The sequence below is a fragment of the Neopelma chrysocephalum genome, unplaced genomic scaffold, assembly GCF_003984885.1.
Source record: "Neopelma chrysocephalum unplaced genomic scaffold, ASM398488v2 Primary Assembly neopelma1_102, whole genome shotgun sequence".
Lineage (NCBI taxonomy): Eukaryota > Metazoa > Chordata > Aves > Passeriformes > Pipridae > Neopelma > Neopelma chrysocephalum.
In genome coordinates, this window is record NW_020897765.1 from 4,336,861 (window position 1) to 4,354,673 (window position 17,813).

The 17,813-nt window shown below is 40.5% G+C and overlaps 1 protein-coding gene across 2 annotated transcripts in view; it reads left to right on the forward strand.

Moving 5' to 3' along the window:
* The window catches only part of CUBN (cubilin), a 146,249-nt gene that overhangs the window by 41,488 nt on the left and 86,948 nt on the right, over positions 1 to 17,813 (forward strand). For both annotated transcript variants that reach the window (XM_027695563.1, XM_027695562.1), the window contains exons 27-28: positions 1,992 to 2,179; positions 14,995 to 15,154. In XM_027695563.1, the coding sequence (XP_027551364.1) occupies positions 1,992 to 2,179; positions 14,995 to 15,154 (348 nt within the window). The remainder of the gene's footprint in view (positions 1 to 1,991; positions 2,180 to 14,994; positions 15,155 to 17,813) is intronic.

The following is a 17,813-nucleotide window of genomic DNA, read 5'->3' on the forward strand; positions in this document are numbered from 1 at the left end:
TAGCCTACCTGGAACACTTAAAAAGGTTTCATTTTTTTTATATCTTGTGGTAAGGGTCATACTTTTCTTGCAAACACTTTTTTGTAAAATAGTTCTACCCCAGAAATATCAGAATAAGAACATTTGGAGAAAAAATCCAAGAAGACACATGACAAATTAAAGTTATTTTATTCACAGTCTTAATCTTGAATATAGTCCCAGCATTTACTTTTCTCCTTATACACTTTATACTTTTTATATGGTTAAATGCACATTGGAAGATACATAACTTCACTGAATACAAAATGATTTGCAAGCATCTTTGTGCACCCTAAATATGACATGCCCAAGTGATAGGGATTGCTGTAGGTTTACAGACATTTAGTTGGACAATAGTAAATGGATTACAAAAAAACCAAAGCTATTCATCCTCGCATGACACATACAATAATTAGAAGAGTGGGGAAGCTTTGGCTCCCTAATTCCTTACAGACATCACAGAGTCATCTACCATGTACTTTTCAGACTGCAATGTCAAGAAGATATATTAGAAGAGGTTTCCCCTCCCTTTCATTAATTAAACAGAAAGAGCACTTTCAAAGCGCTCAGATGAAGAACCTGAGCTATCAGATAATGTGATTTACATTCATATTTAATTCCTGAAGATGAATCAGAGAAGGCTTTTAATGGCAATGGCTTGCCCAAAAGCTAAAATTATGTAGCCGGTATGGTGTAAAATAAGGATGCCAGATACATTTACATGTACGTGAAAGAAATGTAATGATGAATTGAAAAACATTGCAAAGGAAAACATGGTATCAAGTTAACATTCAAAGGCACCTTTGTGCCTGATATGTTTCTAATAAGATCTTGGTGGCAGGGGGTAGCAAATTTTACCCATCTTGCATTCTTCAAAATCCATTTTGTGCTCTTCATTCTATCCTTTCAAAGAGTTGTTGCTTCAGCGTAGCTTTGCAGACAAGCTTCTCTTCACCTGACCCTGACCTTCAGCTGTACCCCAAGCATTTCAAAGTACTAAAAACACAGACCTTGCTGCTCTTTAAATGTTTGGAAAGAATAAAAAATGTGCAGGAGGTAGGTGTGCTACCCTTGGTGACAGACAATAGAACAGTTATGCAAGTGAATTTCAGCAATTTCTGCTGTTCAAACACTGTGGATTTGCTGCACAAATCAAAGAACCCACTCCTCTCCTGCTGCCCACTTCTCTGTGCATTACACTGCTCTGCTCCTGATACACATTGTATGCTGCTTCCAGACAAGGGAGTGCCCACATTGATATTTTCTGTCTTTAGGGAAAGGTGTATACAGGAAAATGAGAGTCACTGACCTGATGCCATACTTGTAATTTCATTCTTTATCTAGTTTAGTTTATTTTCATTTTCTTGACACTTCAAGGAAAGCTCTTATTATTCCAGGTGAGCGTCCAGTTCCTATGCTAGGATTCTATTAGATGTCTCACAAGAAAAATCATGGCTCCTTTTTTAAAAAAAATCATAATAGCTTCCTGTTCCTGGAGCCAGAAAGCCCAATACTAGTAGTGTACTTTCCATTTGTTGTTTAAACCAGGTTTATAATTTTTTCCTAGTTTGCTGAAATAACCCACTTCAATCTATTAGTTCATCTTTGTTAAGCACCCTCCCCAAATTGTTTCCAATGACAGGACAAATTTCTGCCATTATCTATCAGAATGTGTTTCAGGAATAACCATGTATTTAGAATTAAAGAAAACTGCCAAAATATATGTACTATATATAAGGATGAGGCTGCAAGTTTCAGAAAAGAAGGTCATAATAGAGCCAAAGGATTCAAGTCTGGATTTTGTTTGAAACATAAATATGTTCTTCAACAGGTCACAATTCTCTTTCTATATGACTTCTCTAATCTGAATAAAATTATTTCTCACCTTGTAATACTATCAGTAACTTCAATTTGTAATTTTTTGATTTATTGGATCACTGCACAAATATGATCTGTTATCACTTCTTTTTCAGTTTGCCATGAAGTACTGACTGTTAATCGTAGCCATGGCATATTGGAAAGTTTAAATTATCCAAATAATTATCCATTAAATGAACACTGCAGCTGGACTGTCCAAACTACCAAGGGGAACACTCTCAACTATAGCTTCACGGCCTTTGATTTAGAAGATGGATTGGACTGTGATCGTGACTTCTTGAAGGTAAGTAGAAACAAGAAAAATCAGGTCTCCACCAGTAAAGGAAAATACTAAGGATACAGAAGAGCAAGGGGAAATTTATTGTATCTAAATTTAACCACTGAAGCTCAAGTGTTAAATCCAAATGATTTGACCCTGTTTCCTCTGCGATCAGTAGGGAGAGAAGCATTGCTGCCTCAAGACAGGTCTGTGCAAATGGGAGGATGAATCCCAAATCCTTGGTTTGCTACAGTCTAGCTACCACCTGAGATTAGATGCACTGGCTTTTACGGGTGAAGTGAGATGTCATGATACCAGCTTCATGTAAAGAAGAAGAAATCCTGGGATTAGAAAATTGATTGCAAAAAGGCAATGAGCCCAATTATTTTCCTCTTGTTTTTATCTGAGAAGGAGCAGGGTAGGTTTGAAAACTTTAATATGTATTATTTCTACATTTTTAAAGGGAGGGTTGCAGTGTCTCCTGTTTATATTATTCTTTTCGTAATTCATCTGCCTCTTTAAAGAGACTGAAAGAAAATTAAGGTATCCACAAATAAAATGTGACAATTTTTAGCCAAATAAAGCCATCCAGTCAACCTAAAGCCAAATACCATTTATTATCATTTCCTTAAAAAAAAAAATATCTCTAGGACAAAGACGATATTTTCTTAAAATTTTCAAGGACAACTTAAAAGATATTTTCTCTCAATTTTGTTCTTAGTACTATGGGAAGTAGAGTGTAGTCATGATCACTGCTATGCTGTGGGTCATAATCTCCTGCCTACTCTTTTGCTGTTTTGCTGAACTCATCCGTCCTTCAGATCTCACCCTTGTACAGGATGCCAGCCTGTAGCTGCTGTGCTCTATTTAGGTTTTTGCACTAGAGGAGCTGAAATTTAGAGAAGTGTTAGAAAGACTACTTACAGCCAGGAAGAGGGCTATGGAATAGTGCCCATATTTCTGGGGATACTTACTTACACTGGGGTCTTGCAGAAGATTCAGCAACAGGCCTGGTGATGGGCTAATCTGTTCCATCTAGATGTCCTCCCTCGTTCCCTCTACCTCCCTACTATGGCAGCTGTCACAGCTCAAAATTGGTAATAAACTGGCAAAAGTGATGTTCTTCCAGCTTTCTTCTCTTTGTGGCCAGGAACAGTAAGAAAGAACAGACATGTGAAGAAAATAAATAAGGGAGCTCTATATTGAGAACTAACTATTAAACCCTGGTTCGTTTTTGTGAGGAGACTGAAAAAGAAACATTGGAGCCAGTGCTAGTCTCAAGATGCCTGAGCCCTTGACCCATGAAAAGCAGGAGCCCTGCACACAGTAGCCAGCCAGTGAGGAGCAAGAAACTTGCCAGAAGCCACTATTCTAGATGTAAGTCAAGGCTGGAGGAATAATGCCAGAGGCGAGGACCTGATCCAAAGCACTTAAAAGAACAGAAATAAAACATATCTGAAGGAGTGAGGAGACAGGGAGCACTCTTTGTTTTAACAACTTTTCAGTGCTTTCAATCAAAGAAAATATAGACTGAAAGAGGTATAAAGAGGAAAATACAAGGGGAAAAGAGAATCGTGGAAGTGTGTGAAGGAGGCTTTAATTTGTCATTCCTGTGACATTACTCACAAATCTTTCTCCAAATGCCATTAAGAAATACCACTTGGAAAAGGCGTTCTCACTTGGTTGTTGCATGCTGCACAAATATGTGCCATAGTGTAAAAAGGAGAACAAGGTTGAACCAACCAGCGAACTGAACACTGTTTGCTCCCACCCTGCATCTTGTGAAAGGGGAGCATATTGTCAAGGCTGGGAGTGCTCTGTGGTGTAAGGGAAAGGGGGAGTCATCTGGAACAAGTGTACAGTTCACTTTCTGAGCAGACTGCAGATATTTGGAACTTTTCTGATTGAAATCCATGTGGAGTCTGACACCACTGCAAATTGGAAAAAAGGTTATTTAAAAGAAACCTCATAGCTGTTTAGCTAAAACAGATTACTTTTCTGACACATGCTAGTTCTGAGATTCCTTTATTACAAAGAGGCCTAAGAGGGGAGAGATCTAATGGTCTGACTGAGTATAACAGAAATATAATCCTGTTCACTGTAGTCTAAGTGGGTGATACATGGACCATATGCCAGAACCCTTCACCATTTTCTTGAAGGAAATGGGAAGCTGATGCTCAGGCAGTTTCCATATAGCTGCACTCACAAACCAGAGTGGCCACTGGTGCTGATCAAGTGCTCTTTTCCCAGGGAGCTTTTAGATGTCCCTTTTCCCATCTCCTTTTGGGTTTAGTGGCAGCAGCTCTGCCACCTCAGCCCCTTGCAGCAGGCAGCAGCACCCTATTTGTCTTCTTACCTCTGTGGCAGCTCTGAGAGTAGCAGCATGGTGCTCTGTGGCAGCTAGCAGATGGCAGGCTTGGTGACAATATTTGCTCTTACTTGCTGGGAGGCTGGAGATAGGAAGGACAAGAGTTGGTTTTTAAGTTGGATTAAGTAATGATCACAGTTGTAGTGGTAGAAGGAATAAGGGAGGGTTGTACGTGATGGAAAAGGACAAGATTAAATGTTGTGGAGGTGTTATGGCAGGGACATTACCTGCCTTAGCAGATTACAATCAAGAAATGGCAGTTGCAAAAAAAAAGAAATAGCAGAGCCACTTTAAAAAGTTAGTATAAGAAACAGATTTAATGCATGTGGACGTATTTTTATTATATTGCAAATGTCTCAAACTAAAGCTCTGATTTTTTTGAAATCTTTCTGAATTCTGAAGGAGAAAATCACAGCTGTACAATGAGAAGTCAGCTATGCATTATGTTATGTATTTCCTTTTCTCCTTTGATCATGGGATGTTTCTTGTCAGCCAGGCCAGTGTTCCACCACCTGGCTGGCGTTACTCATGGTAAGCAGCACTCCCTCTCCACGGGAAGCATTTAGTGACTTTGACTCACTCTGATCTGGGCAGGGCCTGCATCTCCACCACTTTAGCATGTACAACTATTTATACTATGGTCAAGTAGGAAGGAAAAAGCCCTGCTCTTCTGATTTCATGGCAATTTTCTACCCCTGTGATTAAGTGCCAGAAATTGAGAAGGGGAAGTGTGGGAGGGAGTCAAAGCTGCAGTTCTTTATAATGTCAGTCTATAGCATGAACCTCATCTAAGCACTTTCTCAACAAATGAGCAATGTGCAGTGTTTTATGGCCTGTCAGAGGATGCTGGCTCATTGCTAAAAACACTCATAGGAAGTGTGACATTTTGGAAGGAGTTTTACAGCAAAGTTTCAGGAATATGAGATTAATTGCTTCTGATAAAGACAGAAGTGGCAATGACAAGATACAAGTCGTACCAAATAGCAGACTGGTTCCTAGTGATGCTTCACTAACTGTAATTAGATTGGATGGTCTTTAAATTATATTGCATGCTGTGGCTTGGCTGAATAACTTAACATTAGTCTTTCTAGAGGAGTCATCAGACTGTAACCAGTGAGATATTACAGACAATGACATAGAAATGTCATTCTTTCCTCTACATTCACCAGGTTATTAGCTGAACAAGCATGTGTTTAATTCCCTATCTTTAATGAAGAATTACCTTCTTCTTCTGTATGGTAAAACATAATCTCTGTGGAAGCAAAGCTCTTTTATAAGTAAGGAGAATGTCATGTTATTGCTCTGAAGATCAGTCTTGCAGTAGGACGGAAATTTACTCCTTCCTTATCCAAGAAAAATATTATTTGAAAACCACTAATCTTTCTGTCTTTCAATGACAATCTCCCTCTCTGTTCTTATTCTCAGAAAGTACAACCGTCCCTTGAAGTCCACCCTGTTTAGCCTCTGCTTTTAATAAGTACAGGAAAGACCTTGCCCAGCCTTTTGCAAGATGCCACCAGCCCAATAAGCAGATAGCAAACTTTTCATGAAGCAAGAGAAGTTTCAGAGCTCTCTGAGTTTCACCCCTTTGCTCTGTGCACTTTGATCTAGTGTCAAAGATGGAATTATCATTGGGTTAATGCAAAAGAACATCTTATGGGGCAAACAATGGCCTGATAGTAACAAATGCCTTTCTTCTGCTGCAGGGCAGGACAGAATTCCTCTTTGGACTAAAGCAGTTCCTTGCTTGCCTTATGTCAGTGTGCTTAAGCAGTCCAGACTCTTTCAGCAATGAGGCTCAGAGTGGTTAAAATACCATTGCACACTTACATGTGGAATATTATCAGATGAATACAGGAATTAATATGGCATCTGCTCCTGAGAACTGTTTCATTTCCTTCTGCTGGTAACAGGATGTGTTTTTTTTTTTTCTTTTCTAAACCACAGTAGCATTCCAGGGATGTGCCATAATATCCTTTTTCTCCATATGGGAATACTGCATTAGATAATTGTTGCTCACACTCATTTGGTCATACTCTTTTTTTTTATTAGCTTAACATAAAAATATCTTATGCTGTTTCTAGTGTTACTCCCTCTTGTAATTAGTAAATATGCTTAAACCATATTAGGAGATTAGCATTATTACATTTTATTAATAAGTGTGTCTTTTTAAAGTGCTGCAGGAATTCTCCAAGCACAGACAATGGCTTTGCTTATGGCTATGCATTGATTTACAAAATGTCACCAGTGGTACATCGCCCTGGGGATGCAGATGATATATGAAATATACCCATCCAGGTTCTGCACACAGACATCAAATTACAGCCTGCTGGCCAGGCTGCAGTGGTATCTATTAGTGTATTACCATGCAAGCTGGCAGCATGCCAGCCCATCCCTGAATTCCTTCAGTGGGTTATGGGCCTCCACAAAAAGTCCTTCAGTGTAAGGCTGTAAGGATGAAAGTGACAATTCTCCTCAAGTTTCTCTGGCAGACCTTACCATTGGTACACAACGAAATCTTAGCCCATGCACTGATTTTCAGTGAGGGATCTGGATACTCAAAAGGAGAGTGTCAAGCCAAAAAGCTGCCCACCCTAAAGAAGACTGGCTGAGGGCTCAGATTTTTGTTCTCCTAATTGCCTGCATTGCCAGAATCAAAGTAGACTTTGGCTTCCCTGTTTGAAAGGTTATGTAGAAGCAAAATTGCAAACACACATAAACTACCCCCAACCCCTCAAGACAACTAAATTTATAGTGATGAAAGGATTGCATGGTGCCTACAGAAACCTCAGATGACAAGAAGCACGAGTGAAGCCAGCACAGACTCCACTTTCGGACTCACAAAATGAGTCAGACCTTCATGGACTTGGTGTTTTCCACACCCTGCCAGCTCAGAGCAATGTGACTTTGCCTGCTCCTTCAGAAAAAAGCATTGTACAATGAAGTGACTGTGAAATATCACCATATGATAGTAGTGTGCTTGCCCCTTGTTGGAAACAGAGCATTTAGGACTCATCTAATTGCAGCTGGATTCTTCTTTCCTCTGTTCTTCTTCTGTATTCCAAATTTTGCTGGAGAGCTGCACCAACCTCTGTGAGATCGCTTATCCCATTCAGTATAGGCATTGCAATACAAAATTACATGGTGGCAAGAGAAACCCCATCTGCATCAGTCAAAGCTTCCCCTCATCAGAGGGAAGCTCCCAGATAGCTCACAGAAAACCACATTGGACTTTGAGGAAGGTTTTGTGTCTGCCCCCCTCAGCCGAATTGTTCCCATGAGCAAGCCTGAAAGCCTAAGTGGCAGGAATATTTCCCTTTTGTCCTGTCTTCATTTGAGACCAGCTGCAATTCTCCTTAGTTGCTATGCATAATGCAAATTTTCTTAAATGGGGGTGGGGGGGGGATTCACAGAGACAATCCTGCCCTTTTTGGTCTCTGATAGTGTCAGTTCAGTTCATCTGGGCTGGCAAAGCACCGGAGGAGCAGCACTCAGCCCTGCATTGGAGTCGGCAGGGCTGCAAACTGCTCAGATCACCCTGCGCTTTTCAGAGCCGTGTCCCTAGGCACAGCCCCGTCTCTTTGTAAGCAACTTTTCCCACAATAGCAGCTTTCTGCTGAAGAATAACTTTGGAAATATTATTGTCCCAAGCTCAAAAGTAGTCCTGCTTCCTCCACCATGAGGGATTCTCACTGCAGAGGAACCACCTCAATTTCTGAGGCTTTGAGAAAAGCAGGTGCTCTACCAAAATAGCCACAGCCTCATCACCAGGCATATGTGATCCCACTGCCACAAAGGCGTGGATCCCCAGGCAGTCCCTTGGTCAGCAAAGGCTGCAGAGACACTTCAGGGACCCATTTGGATTCTGTCCATGACAGCATGGGGATTAGGTGGAGGTACTCTCTTGATACAGGTTTGGGGATTTAAAATACCATGCTGAACAAATAAGATTTTGAGGGCAGGTCTTAGGGTTGACCAACTAGGTGGATGTCTCCTAGACATTCCGTTCTTAAACAGCAGTTTTTTCCTACTCCTATACCTAAAACACTTTTTGAATTTAATCCAAAGATATGCCCTGCATTTCTTACATTCTTATAATTCATTCATTGCTAAAGAAAAACACTAGTTTTATATAATTTGCAAAATAAACCTTTCCTAGACAGATAAGAATAAGCAGATATGCTGTATTTAAAAACCCTTGTTTTCTTTGAGAACACAGTAAGTGGTAATGTAAGATGTGAAAAAATATTTAAAAACTGCAGTCTAATTTGGAATTCAACACTGAAACCTTCAAAGGGCTCTGAGTTATTCAGGTTCAGGTTATGAGACAAAACATAGACTAAGGTAAAACTCTTACTATTAAAAAACTAGACATTTATACATTTTCATATGTTAGATAAATTCCAGCAATAATAACTACTGTGCCTACACGTCTAGTGATGTACTATGTCAAACTCCATTGTACTATAGAATAAAGTGGTTAGTTAGTGAGTGTATCTTTGTACAGAGACAAGAAAGTTGCCTTCAGTGGTCAGAGCAAGGATATTTATCAAAGGTTATCTAGGGCATAAACATATTTAAACAATTATATTAAAATATTAATTAGAATGTGTTCTTAAGGAGGGCTTTTTTTCTAGTGGCAATTGCAAATACTTCTCGTCATGCAAGCACAAACATAACCTTATTTTGTTTTCCTGTTTGTTCAGAAGTATCAAGGCTCCATGCACTAAGCCCCTCAAAGTCTTAAGCTACCTTTGTTCCTATGAAATGATATTGCTGTGGTGCTCAGTTAGCACAGAGGGCCACATTCTGGAGCTTTAGTTGTTTTTTTTCATCTGGCTGGCAGACCAGCAGGTTCTTAAATTCACTCTCTAGCTCATCTGGAAAGGAAATGTGTTGCCTGGAAATTAATTGGTTTTGATTTTTTTATTCTTGTTTTAACAATTAATGGTGATCTCTCTTTGGAGTGCATTCTGTTACTTGGATAATGATTATGTTGTCTAGTTTTTGCTTCATTTTGTTTTCTGGTAACATATTTGTTGTAATGCCATCAAAACTTCCTTTCCAAAATTTCCTTTTCTTTCATTTCCTTTCAGGAAGAGTTACTCAGAAACTTGTAATCACTGCCTCTGGTATTTAGATCCAAACAATCCTATATCAGGTTTCCCACTTCTAAGAGGAAAGAGATACTTGTTGTGCTGGTTTAAAAGTTAACCAGCAGGGGAAATGAACTCAACTCAAAAGAGAGATTTATAAGTCAGAATAACAATTTATTAAAATAATACAATAAGTACAATTATACAGACAGACAAGTGGTTTTAACCCACAAAACCCAAATGTATAACCCAGCACCCTGGGGCATGAACAAAAGTGGTGTTCCTTGGCCCCCCCCCGAGTCCAAAGTAAAGGGAGAGGGGAAAAAAACCTGCTGGTGGGAGAGCTGCTGCAGTCTGGTCAGAAGTGGTGATTGCAGTCCAGTTGAGGGTGGTGGTCTCAGTCTGATTGAGAGCGGTGAGCTGCAGTCTGGTTGAGAGCGGTGGTCTGCAGTCTTCCTCTGGATCCCATGAGTGGTGGAAAAGTTCCAAAACTCCCAGTTTATATATTCTCCAGTTCAGGCGGGAGTGCTCAGTCCCTCCCTCAGAGCGGGGAATTCCATAAAAGGGTATCAGGATGCTCAGTCCCTCCCTCAGAGAGGGGAATTCCATAAAAGGGTATCAGAGCGGGGAATTCCAAAAAAGGGTATGAGGACAGGAACATCTTCCCACCTCGCAGGCCTCTACTGACAACAGTTTCTGGGAAATGGCATGGAAGGCTATAGAATACACAGTTTTGGGTTACACCCATCCAGTGATTAATTGGTCCCAGCCGTTCTAACCAGGACACTTGTGTGTGTCAGAAAAGCTCTTTGAGACTGTACTAGAAGCTCTGGCCATGGGTGGGACACTTGCAGCTCTGCTGGTCTGATCCAAGGCACAGCCTCCTTTCATGAGTTCTGCAAATACAGCCCAGGACTGTTGCTGCTGGTCCCTGTAAAAAGGCTTTCTAACTGCAAACAGTTTGTTTCAAGACTCAAACTGAGACAATTATTGATATAACTTTTCATAATTATAATGAATTCTTGACATCTGATAACAGTATTATTTACAATACGAAAAAATGAGAACCATCTGTATTATAGGATGGATTTTCACCTCATATGAAACTGAAAGTTTGACTTCGAAGACTCCATCATCTCTGGATCAAGACTATATGTTATGACTAACTACTATATGGAAGCAGTTTTTTTCCAGAGCAGATTAGCCATGGATTTTTTTCTTTGTAATGGTTTTCCTGATGAAAAAAAACCCCATGCCTTTTCATAGAAATAAAGTTTTCCAACAGAAAAATGACATTTTGCCCTAAACCCCCTCCAGTTTTCTGCCAGGTAAACTGAGCAGGTGGAGTCTCACTGCCTTTCTGGAAGGTTTACTTTGCAAGAAGGAATAAGCTTGACGAGGTGCTCAGGTAGAAAAATGTCCTTGCTTCAAGTATGCCCAAATAGAACACATTTAAAGTTTATTTTTCTCCTTTGTTTGAGATCTTTATTTCTTCCATGCCGGAGAGCCTCCATTTTCCAGTCAGCTCAGTTCTTGAGCCCTTTCTCCAGTTCTGTCAATGAGCTTTTCTGTGACACAGGTCATGCTGCTTTGCTTTGCTCCTCCAAAGAGGGGTGAACAGCTGTGGCCTCCAGAGCATCATTCTTCGTGTCAGCAACATATTTCCAGGCTGAAGAGTCAGAAAGCCAAAATGTCATACTGGTGACCATGGTGTCTCCCCTGGGAGAGCTACCCAAGCTGAACCCTTCCTGCAGCCTTGGCTAGTCCTGCTTTCCCAGCCCCACTCTAATGTACAGCAGATGGTTTTCAGCTGCCACTTCGCTGCAGGGCAGTCACACAGTTTGATTCTTCCCCTAGGAAGCTGGTACCTCCCCTTCCTACTTTTGTGTCAGCCTATAGGCTTGCTCCTAGGCAGCCTGAGAAGAAGTTTCTCTTAACAGATATTGAGCCCATGCCTAATAATTCATCTGAACGTACTTCATCCCCACCTGGTCCCAGTGCTGGGTTGCAGGCTGATAAACTGGAGCATTCTGGGTGCTGCTCAGCAATTCTTTGGCTAAAGCAGGGAGGCCAAGGATAAGAACATGTGCTGCAGCTGTTTGCATATTTTGACTGTTTGTGTGTTTGCCAAAATTATTATGAAGAACTTGGATTTTCTGGTGGAGGCTAAGAGGTCTAAACAAATAAATATATTACAAAACAAATATATACACTGAAGGGGAGCAAGCACTTTCTTCCCAATGGGGAGCTGGAAGGGAGGCAAATCACCAGTTCCTAGATCAGTATGGTACAGGAGCGCCTCAAAATCCAATTGCCTTGCACAATCCCAAGGAGTACCTTGCCTCATATATCCTGGAGAAGAATCTTGCCTCAATTTGCAGCAGTTTAAGATAACACAGCTGACAAAGCAGGACCTTACCAAGAAACACTATCTGAGAGATCAGGAGAGAAATTGTAGCTCATGAGAGCTGTGTTCAGCTTCAGTTTCACTTGCCTGTGTTTGTGTGAGCGCAAAAGGTAGTTTGCGAAGTTCAAAATGCCCTGAGAAAACACACAGCTGTTCCCTTCATTTAGAAATGACTGACAGCTCAAAAAAAACCCCTCTGTAATTCTAGCAGTCGTGGTTCTGCCTCTCTCAATGAGTTACAGCTGCCCAGGCACTCAAATTCCCTGCAAAATGCTGCTCTGAACCCAACCCCACAGGGCAGCACGGCATGAAGGGATTGCCATAGTAACCATTCTTTGTGTCTCAAAAAACTGACAGGCTGTTTTCAGAGGAAATTACATAGAAATGCAGGATTAGCTGTCTTAGATAAAAATAATACTCCCTTGATGAATCAAATTGCAGGAGACTCAAGAAGCTTGGTTTTTTGGTCTGGATTTGGAAGTTTCTGGGTATGATTTAGTCCAAGTTCATTAGAATGGTTTTTCATTTGTAATCTCTAGAGCTAATGGCTGATTGTGAATATGTATCTTAACGTAGTTTTTGCTTCTATTCAGAGCATGGATTCATGATCTCCACAATTATTTATTTTTCACCATTCATATTTTTCTGGTGTAAGATTTCCACGGCTTGAGGCCACAGAAATATGAGTACTATATACCACGAAGCTGTCAAAGGAAGTAGTACTATTAAAAAATCTAATTGGATCTGACTTGATTTAATTTTGTTGAACTTAAGCCTTAAAAGAATGTGTAAAGCTTTCAGCCTGGCTTGGAAGAAGGTCATAACTGTAATGTTGGGCATGGGACAGCTCACCCTTTTATCAAGTGGTCCTTCAAACTTTATGTTTGGAAAGAATAGAAGTGGATATTCAACATATAAACATCTAATCTTTATGAAATTTAATATTTATTATCAAACACATCTGATCAAGGCTTTGCAAGAGCTACCAGCAATGTGTCTGCAATTAGAAACCTACAATCTTTTCTGATTTCACTAAGAGAAATCATAACAAAGACTGATAGTTCTCAAGTTACAATACACTTATATTATATTCATGGGTACCAGTCATAAAATAGGCCATGGAATGTTACCATAGAATTATTCCTGCAATTGGCCCCTAACTTCTGACAGAACTACCTCCAATTTATTTTTTTTTGTTAAAAAAGACATTTCAATTAGACTGTGTGCTTGAGGATTTGAAAGCATTTGAGTAGATTTCTTGGCCCCAAGTATGTTTTAAATGAACAACAAGATTTCTGAAGATTCTGCAAGGCCAACATCTTGAACAGAAAAGCTGAGGGTTTAATTACTCATTCCCATGTGTGAGTCTGCCAGAAAATGTATGTGAAAATTAGTAGCTAGCATGGTTAATCAGTATTTGCTGTGATATCATACTTTCATACTATGGGTGCTAGAATTCTTAGTGGAATCAAATATATTTGGAAAAGAGATTTGAATGGAGAGTAAAGATAAATAAACCCTGGCTGTTTTTCTAGAGATCATAGATTTGATTCTTTGCATGGAAAGAACTTTACAGTGATGGCTTCAGAACAAAGAAAAGATTTTGTTGAAATTCTGAAAGGAAGCATGCCAAAAATTCACAGTGAGAATGTTCAGACATGGTTTCTGTGCCAGTAGTTTGCTGGGTTGTGTTAGGAAGATATGCACTGTGAGACAGAAGATCGGATGAACTGTGGCAAAGTGATAATAAAGCACAAGGGTTGATGTTTTTCTAACCTTTAAAAATCATAGTAACCAAGGTAGAAATAATAAAGCAACTCCTAACTTAACAACAACCAGCAATCTGATATGGTAAATCAAAGGCAATTTAGCTAAAATGTCTCATTTTTACCAGCTTTTCAAAAATTTACAGTCTTCATGCCTGAAAAGTGACACTGAGGCATTGTGGTATTTGGTGAGGAACATGGATGCACACTCAGTGTGATTTACTGGATTTGAAAAAAGTTACACAACTAGAATTTGAAAGACAATTTAAATCTGTTTGGAGATAACAAATGTAAAGAGGCTTAAAAGCTCTAAGCACCTACTATCACCCCATCAAAACATGTATTAAATGTGAGTATATGACTAACTTCAGATGTCAATATTTAACTACAGGAATATTTCACTAGCATTTTGTTGTTTTGTTTGTTTGCTTGTTTGGGGTGTTTTTTTGTAAGAGTGGTGATATTTTAAGAGTGGGATGGAGGATTTCTCATCTGTATTTGGGGAACTGAAAGATTTTCAGGCTGGCTACATTTGCCAACACACTGATTATCAAAATATGACAAGGAGATCAAATTTCAGAAGCATGGCTCAGTCCAGTTTTCCTCCAAAGCAGGACACTAGCACAAGATTATGAAACCATAAATAAACACATATGAAGTTTCCCTGTGCTTTTAAAGATTTACTTTACTTTTGGTTTTCAGTTTGTCCTCACTACTCTGGGAGGCCCTCGTGATGCTGACTGCTTGGTTTTCTCCATCAGAAGACCAGTCAGTCCTGATATCACTTGGGCACAGTCTTAGAGAGATGAAGTTGTAAACAGAGTTGTCACCAAGGGGTTTGGAGGCACTGAGCAAGTTAGATGCATGGGCAAATCAGACCCGTGACATCCTCTTTTTCTTTCTATTTCAGTTCATTGCCACTTGCCCTTTATCTTCTTCCCCAGCAACCCCCAATACACACCATAATAGAAACAGCAAAACCTTCCTACTGTACACAGCGTGCGGCCAGGTTTAAAGACATATTGGAGTTATATTTGCTTATTATTTAATTCAAATCTTTCCACACTCCCCAGGCTCATATTGCTGTGCAAGGGTGGCCAGTGTGAGAAGTGTCACTACTTTTTCCTTTAAATCCTGTACAAAACATTAAGAATTGGGGAGCTGCTTTTTACTCACTGGCGTATTTTTTTGTGTCATTTCAGCTCTATGATGGGCCTGATGTACAATCCAACCTGATAGGAACTTTCTGTGGACAATCTCTTCCACTGGCAGGGAGCACTACAGGGACCAGCCTTCATGTGGAGTTTTATTCTGATGGACTGAATGCCAGAAGTGGCTTCCAGATGCTATGGCGTGTTAATGGTAAGTTAGCCGCGTTTCCTCTGGGAGGGTAAGTTTCCTTCCCTGTATGTTTGATGGAGTCTCAGCTTATGCCACTGTATGCCATCTCAGTAGAAATAACCCATTACAGTTCTAAAAACATTGGATTTCCTCATAATTCTTTAAATATTTTCCCAGTCAATGTTTCTGCACATGTACACCTTCGAAGTTTGTCTGCTCAGACACTGAGAGCTGCTAGTGAAATATGCTTTCATTTCCAAGAGTAGGAACAGAGATGAGCAGCATGTCTAGAATGTCTGCACTGAACAGAAGATAGATGCTGTTACAGGGTAACCGTGAGTGACTTGGGCTTTCTAATGGGATCATTCACCCCTCAGTTTTCCCCATTTCTATAGACTAGTGTGTTTTTTGCAGGCTTCTGTCTAATTTTATTTAGCAGTACTTGTTTTCTTGGGTAATGTCCACTTCCAGCTGCCCCCTACCCCACTTGTCTGCATGAAATAACATTGGCCAGGATGTGCTTTGGGTGTCATGAAGATTGTCACAGGCCTTATTAAATAGGCAAAAAACGATGCCAGTTAAAAACAAATCTGTATAACTGTACAACTGCAAACTGTGCTTGCAATTTCTTCATCAGTGATGCTACAAATGCAATTTTTTTCACTCTGCTTATTTAACAACAATAGTGGACTGTAACAAGATTAAATCATGTGCCATTGTACATCCCATCTAAGGAGATCCAACCTTGAAAATAATTAAATTGCCCCAGTTGCCCTGTCTGTCTGATCAATTCACAGCATTCAGGTTTGACAGCATTGTGAAGCAGCTGAAGTGGGCTGCAGAGGCCCACTGTGGGTTGCTGAGGTGTGTGGCATTCTATAAGCTGTTTGAATAGGAGCTCCTTGCGCCTACCACAGACTGCTGGCGCTTGTGGGCTCCCAAAGGGCTCTCGTTGGCCAGATAGTGGTGCCTTGCATTCAGTGGGGGTGAATGAAGGAGCATTTCTGGGTAAAGGAGGGACGCATGCAGGAGGAGTGGGATGTGTAGCAGGAGCCAGCAGGGGAAGGGCTGCAGCACAAAGCTATGTTCTTGTGCTTTGGGGTGATGTCATTCTGGGACTGCACAAAAGAAGACAAAGTGGAGGCTTTTAGGCACAGCCAGATGACATCAGCTCCATACAGTAGCCATGGTGCTGGGTTAACTTGCTTTTCTAAAGCTCTCAAAGCTTTCCAGAATCTGCCTGCATGGTAAACGCTCTTGTGCTTTCCCTCCTTTCCCACCCCTTTGCACTCCTTTTCTTCACTGACACGTTCACCTCCCCATCAGACAGCGCTGCCCTTCTGCTAGTTCCTGGACACTACACTGCAGCCTAATGCTGCACAGGGCAAAGACTGCTAATGTGGGACTGTGTCTAAGGAGCAGGCCAGGATCTGTAGGGTCAGATAGGGCTGGCTCTTAGGGAATGTCATTGCTGGCTCTGAACATCACGGCTGTGACTTCTGTCAGCTTGCAGTATGAGTGCAAGTTCCTCCAGAGCTAACCACAGTTGTCAGATTTTTGTTCATTGCAAGCACTTCCTTTTTTTTTCTCAATTGGTGTGATGCACAAATATGGCTATTCCTCTTACTCTTGGGGACTATGTTGTCTGTTGCCCTAGACCAGATAAAATTAGATATGTCCCTGTGGTCAGGGTGCTATATTTGCCTCTCCCTTCTGAAAAGCTTTCAAGTGCACAAAAAAAAAATCACTAGAAAAAGTCTCCTGGTACAGGGGAAACTTATCAGGAGTTGCAGCCTTTGGTTGGATATTTCAGAGAGGAGCATTCAGGTCCCTTCTTCCCTGAGGGCAAATCCCTCAGAGAATCTACACCCTGGTCTGGTAACATCTCACCTGACAAGAAAATAACAAGGCTACATGTATTGCTGAGAGAAAAGCTTTTATTTCTGCTCAAGTGACAAATGTGTGCTCTAGAGTTCAAGCTGCTATGAACTGTTTCTCAGACTGTCCCTGTGCCCCTTAACTGGCAGCTGTGAAACATCCATGAGATACATATCAAGGACATTCACATGCTTTGATGGTAAAGAGAGCAGCACTTACATTTGACACCATGTGCCTGATACAGTTTGCTTCAGACACTCTTCCCAGAACCTTTTTCACAGTTATAAGGTGATCAAAAAAAGCCAAAAGCTTACCTCATTGATGACTGACTTGAATAGCCCCTCCTGCCACACATGACACAAATTTCAACTGGTTTGATTTAAAATATTTCCATCTGATCTTTCCAGCTGCTGTACTGAAGGAAACCCACTCTTTAGGCTTTCGCAAAGACGGAATTATTAACTGATCTTAGGACAATGCTGTTATTTATGCTTAAAGATACCCTATATAATTTTAACTTGAATGGAAAGTTCTAGTGCAAATAATTCAATTTAAAAATGGTTGTGGTTCTGAAATAACACTTTTCATCTAAGGGGCTTTTATTAATGAGGGTGGATTTAGAGTTGATTTGGCTAAATCAGTAAGCCAAGGCCTCAAGAGGATTATTCACTAGAGGAAAGCTTGAATCTGCAAGGTGCTTATTCCACTTCTGCTCTATTTTAGAAAGCTTAATATAGACAAATATGTTTGGGGGCATATATTGGCCCTTTGAGAAAGAACAAACTCTTGGTAACAGTCTGGA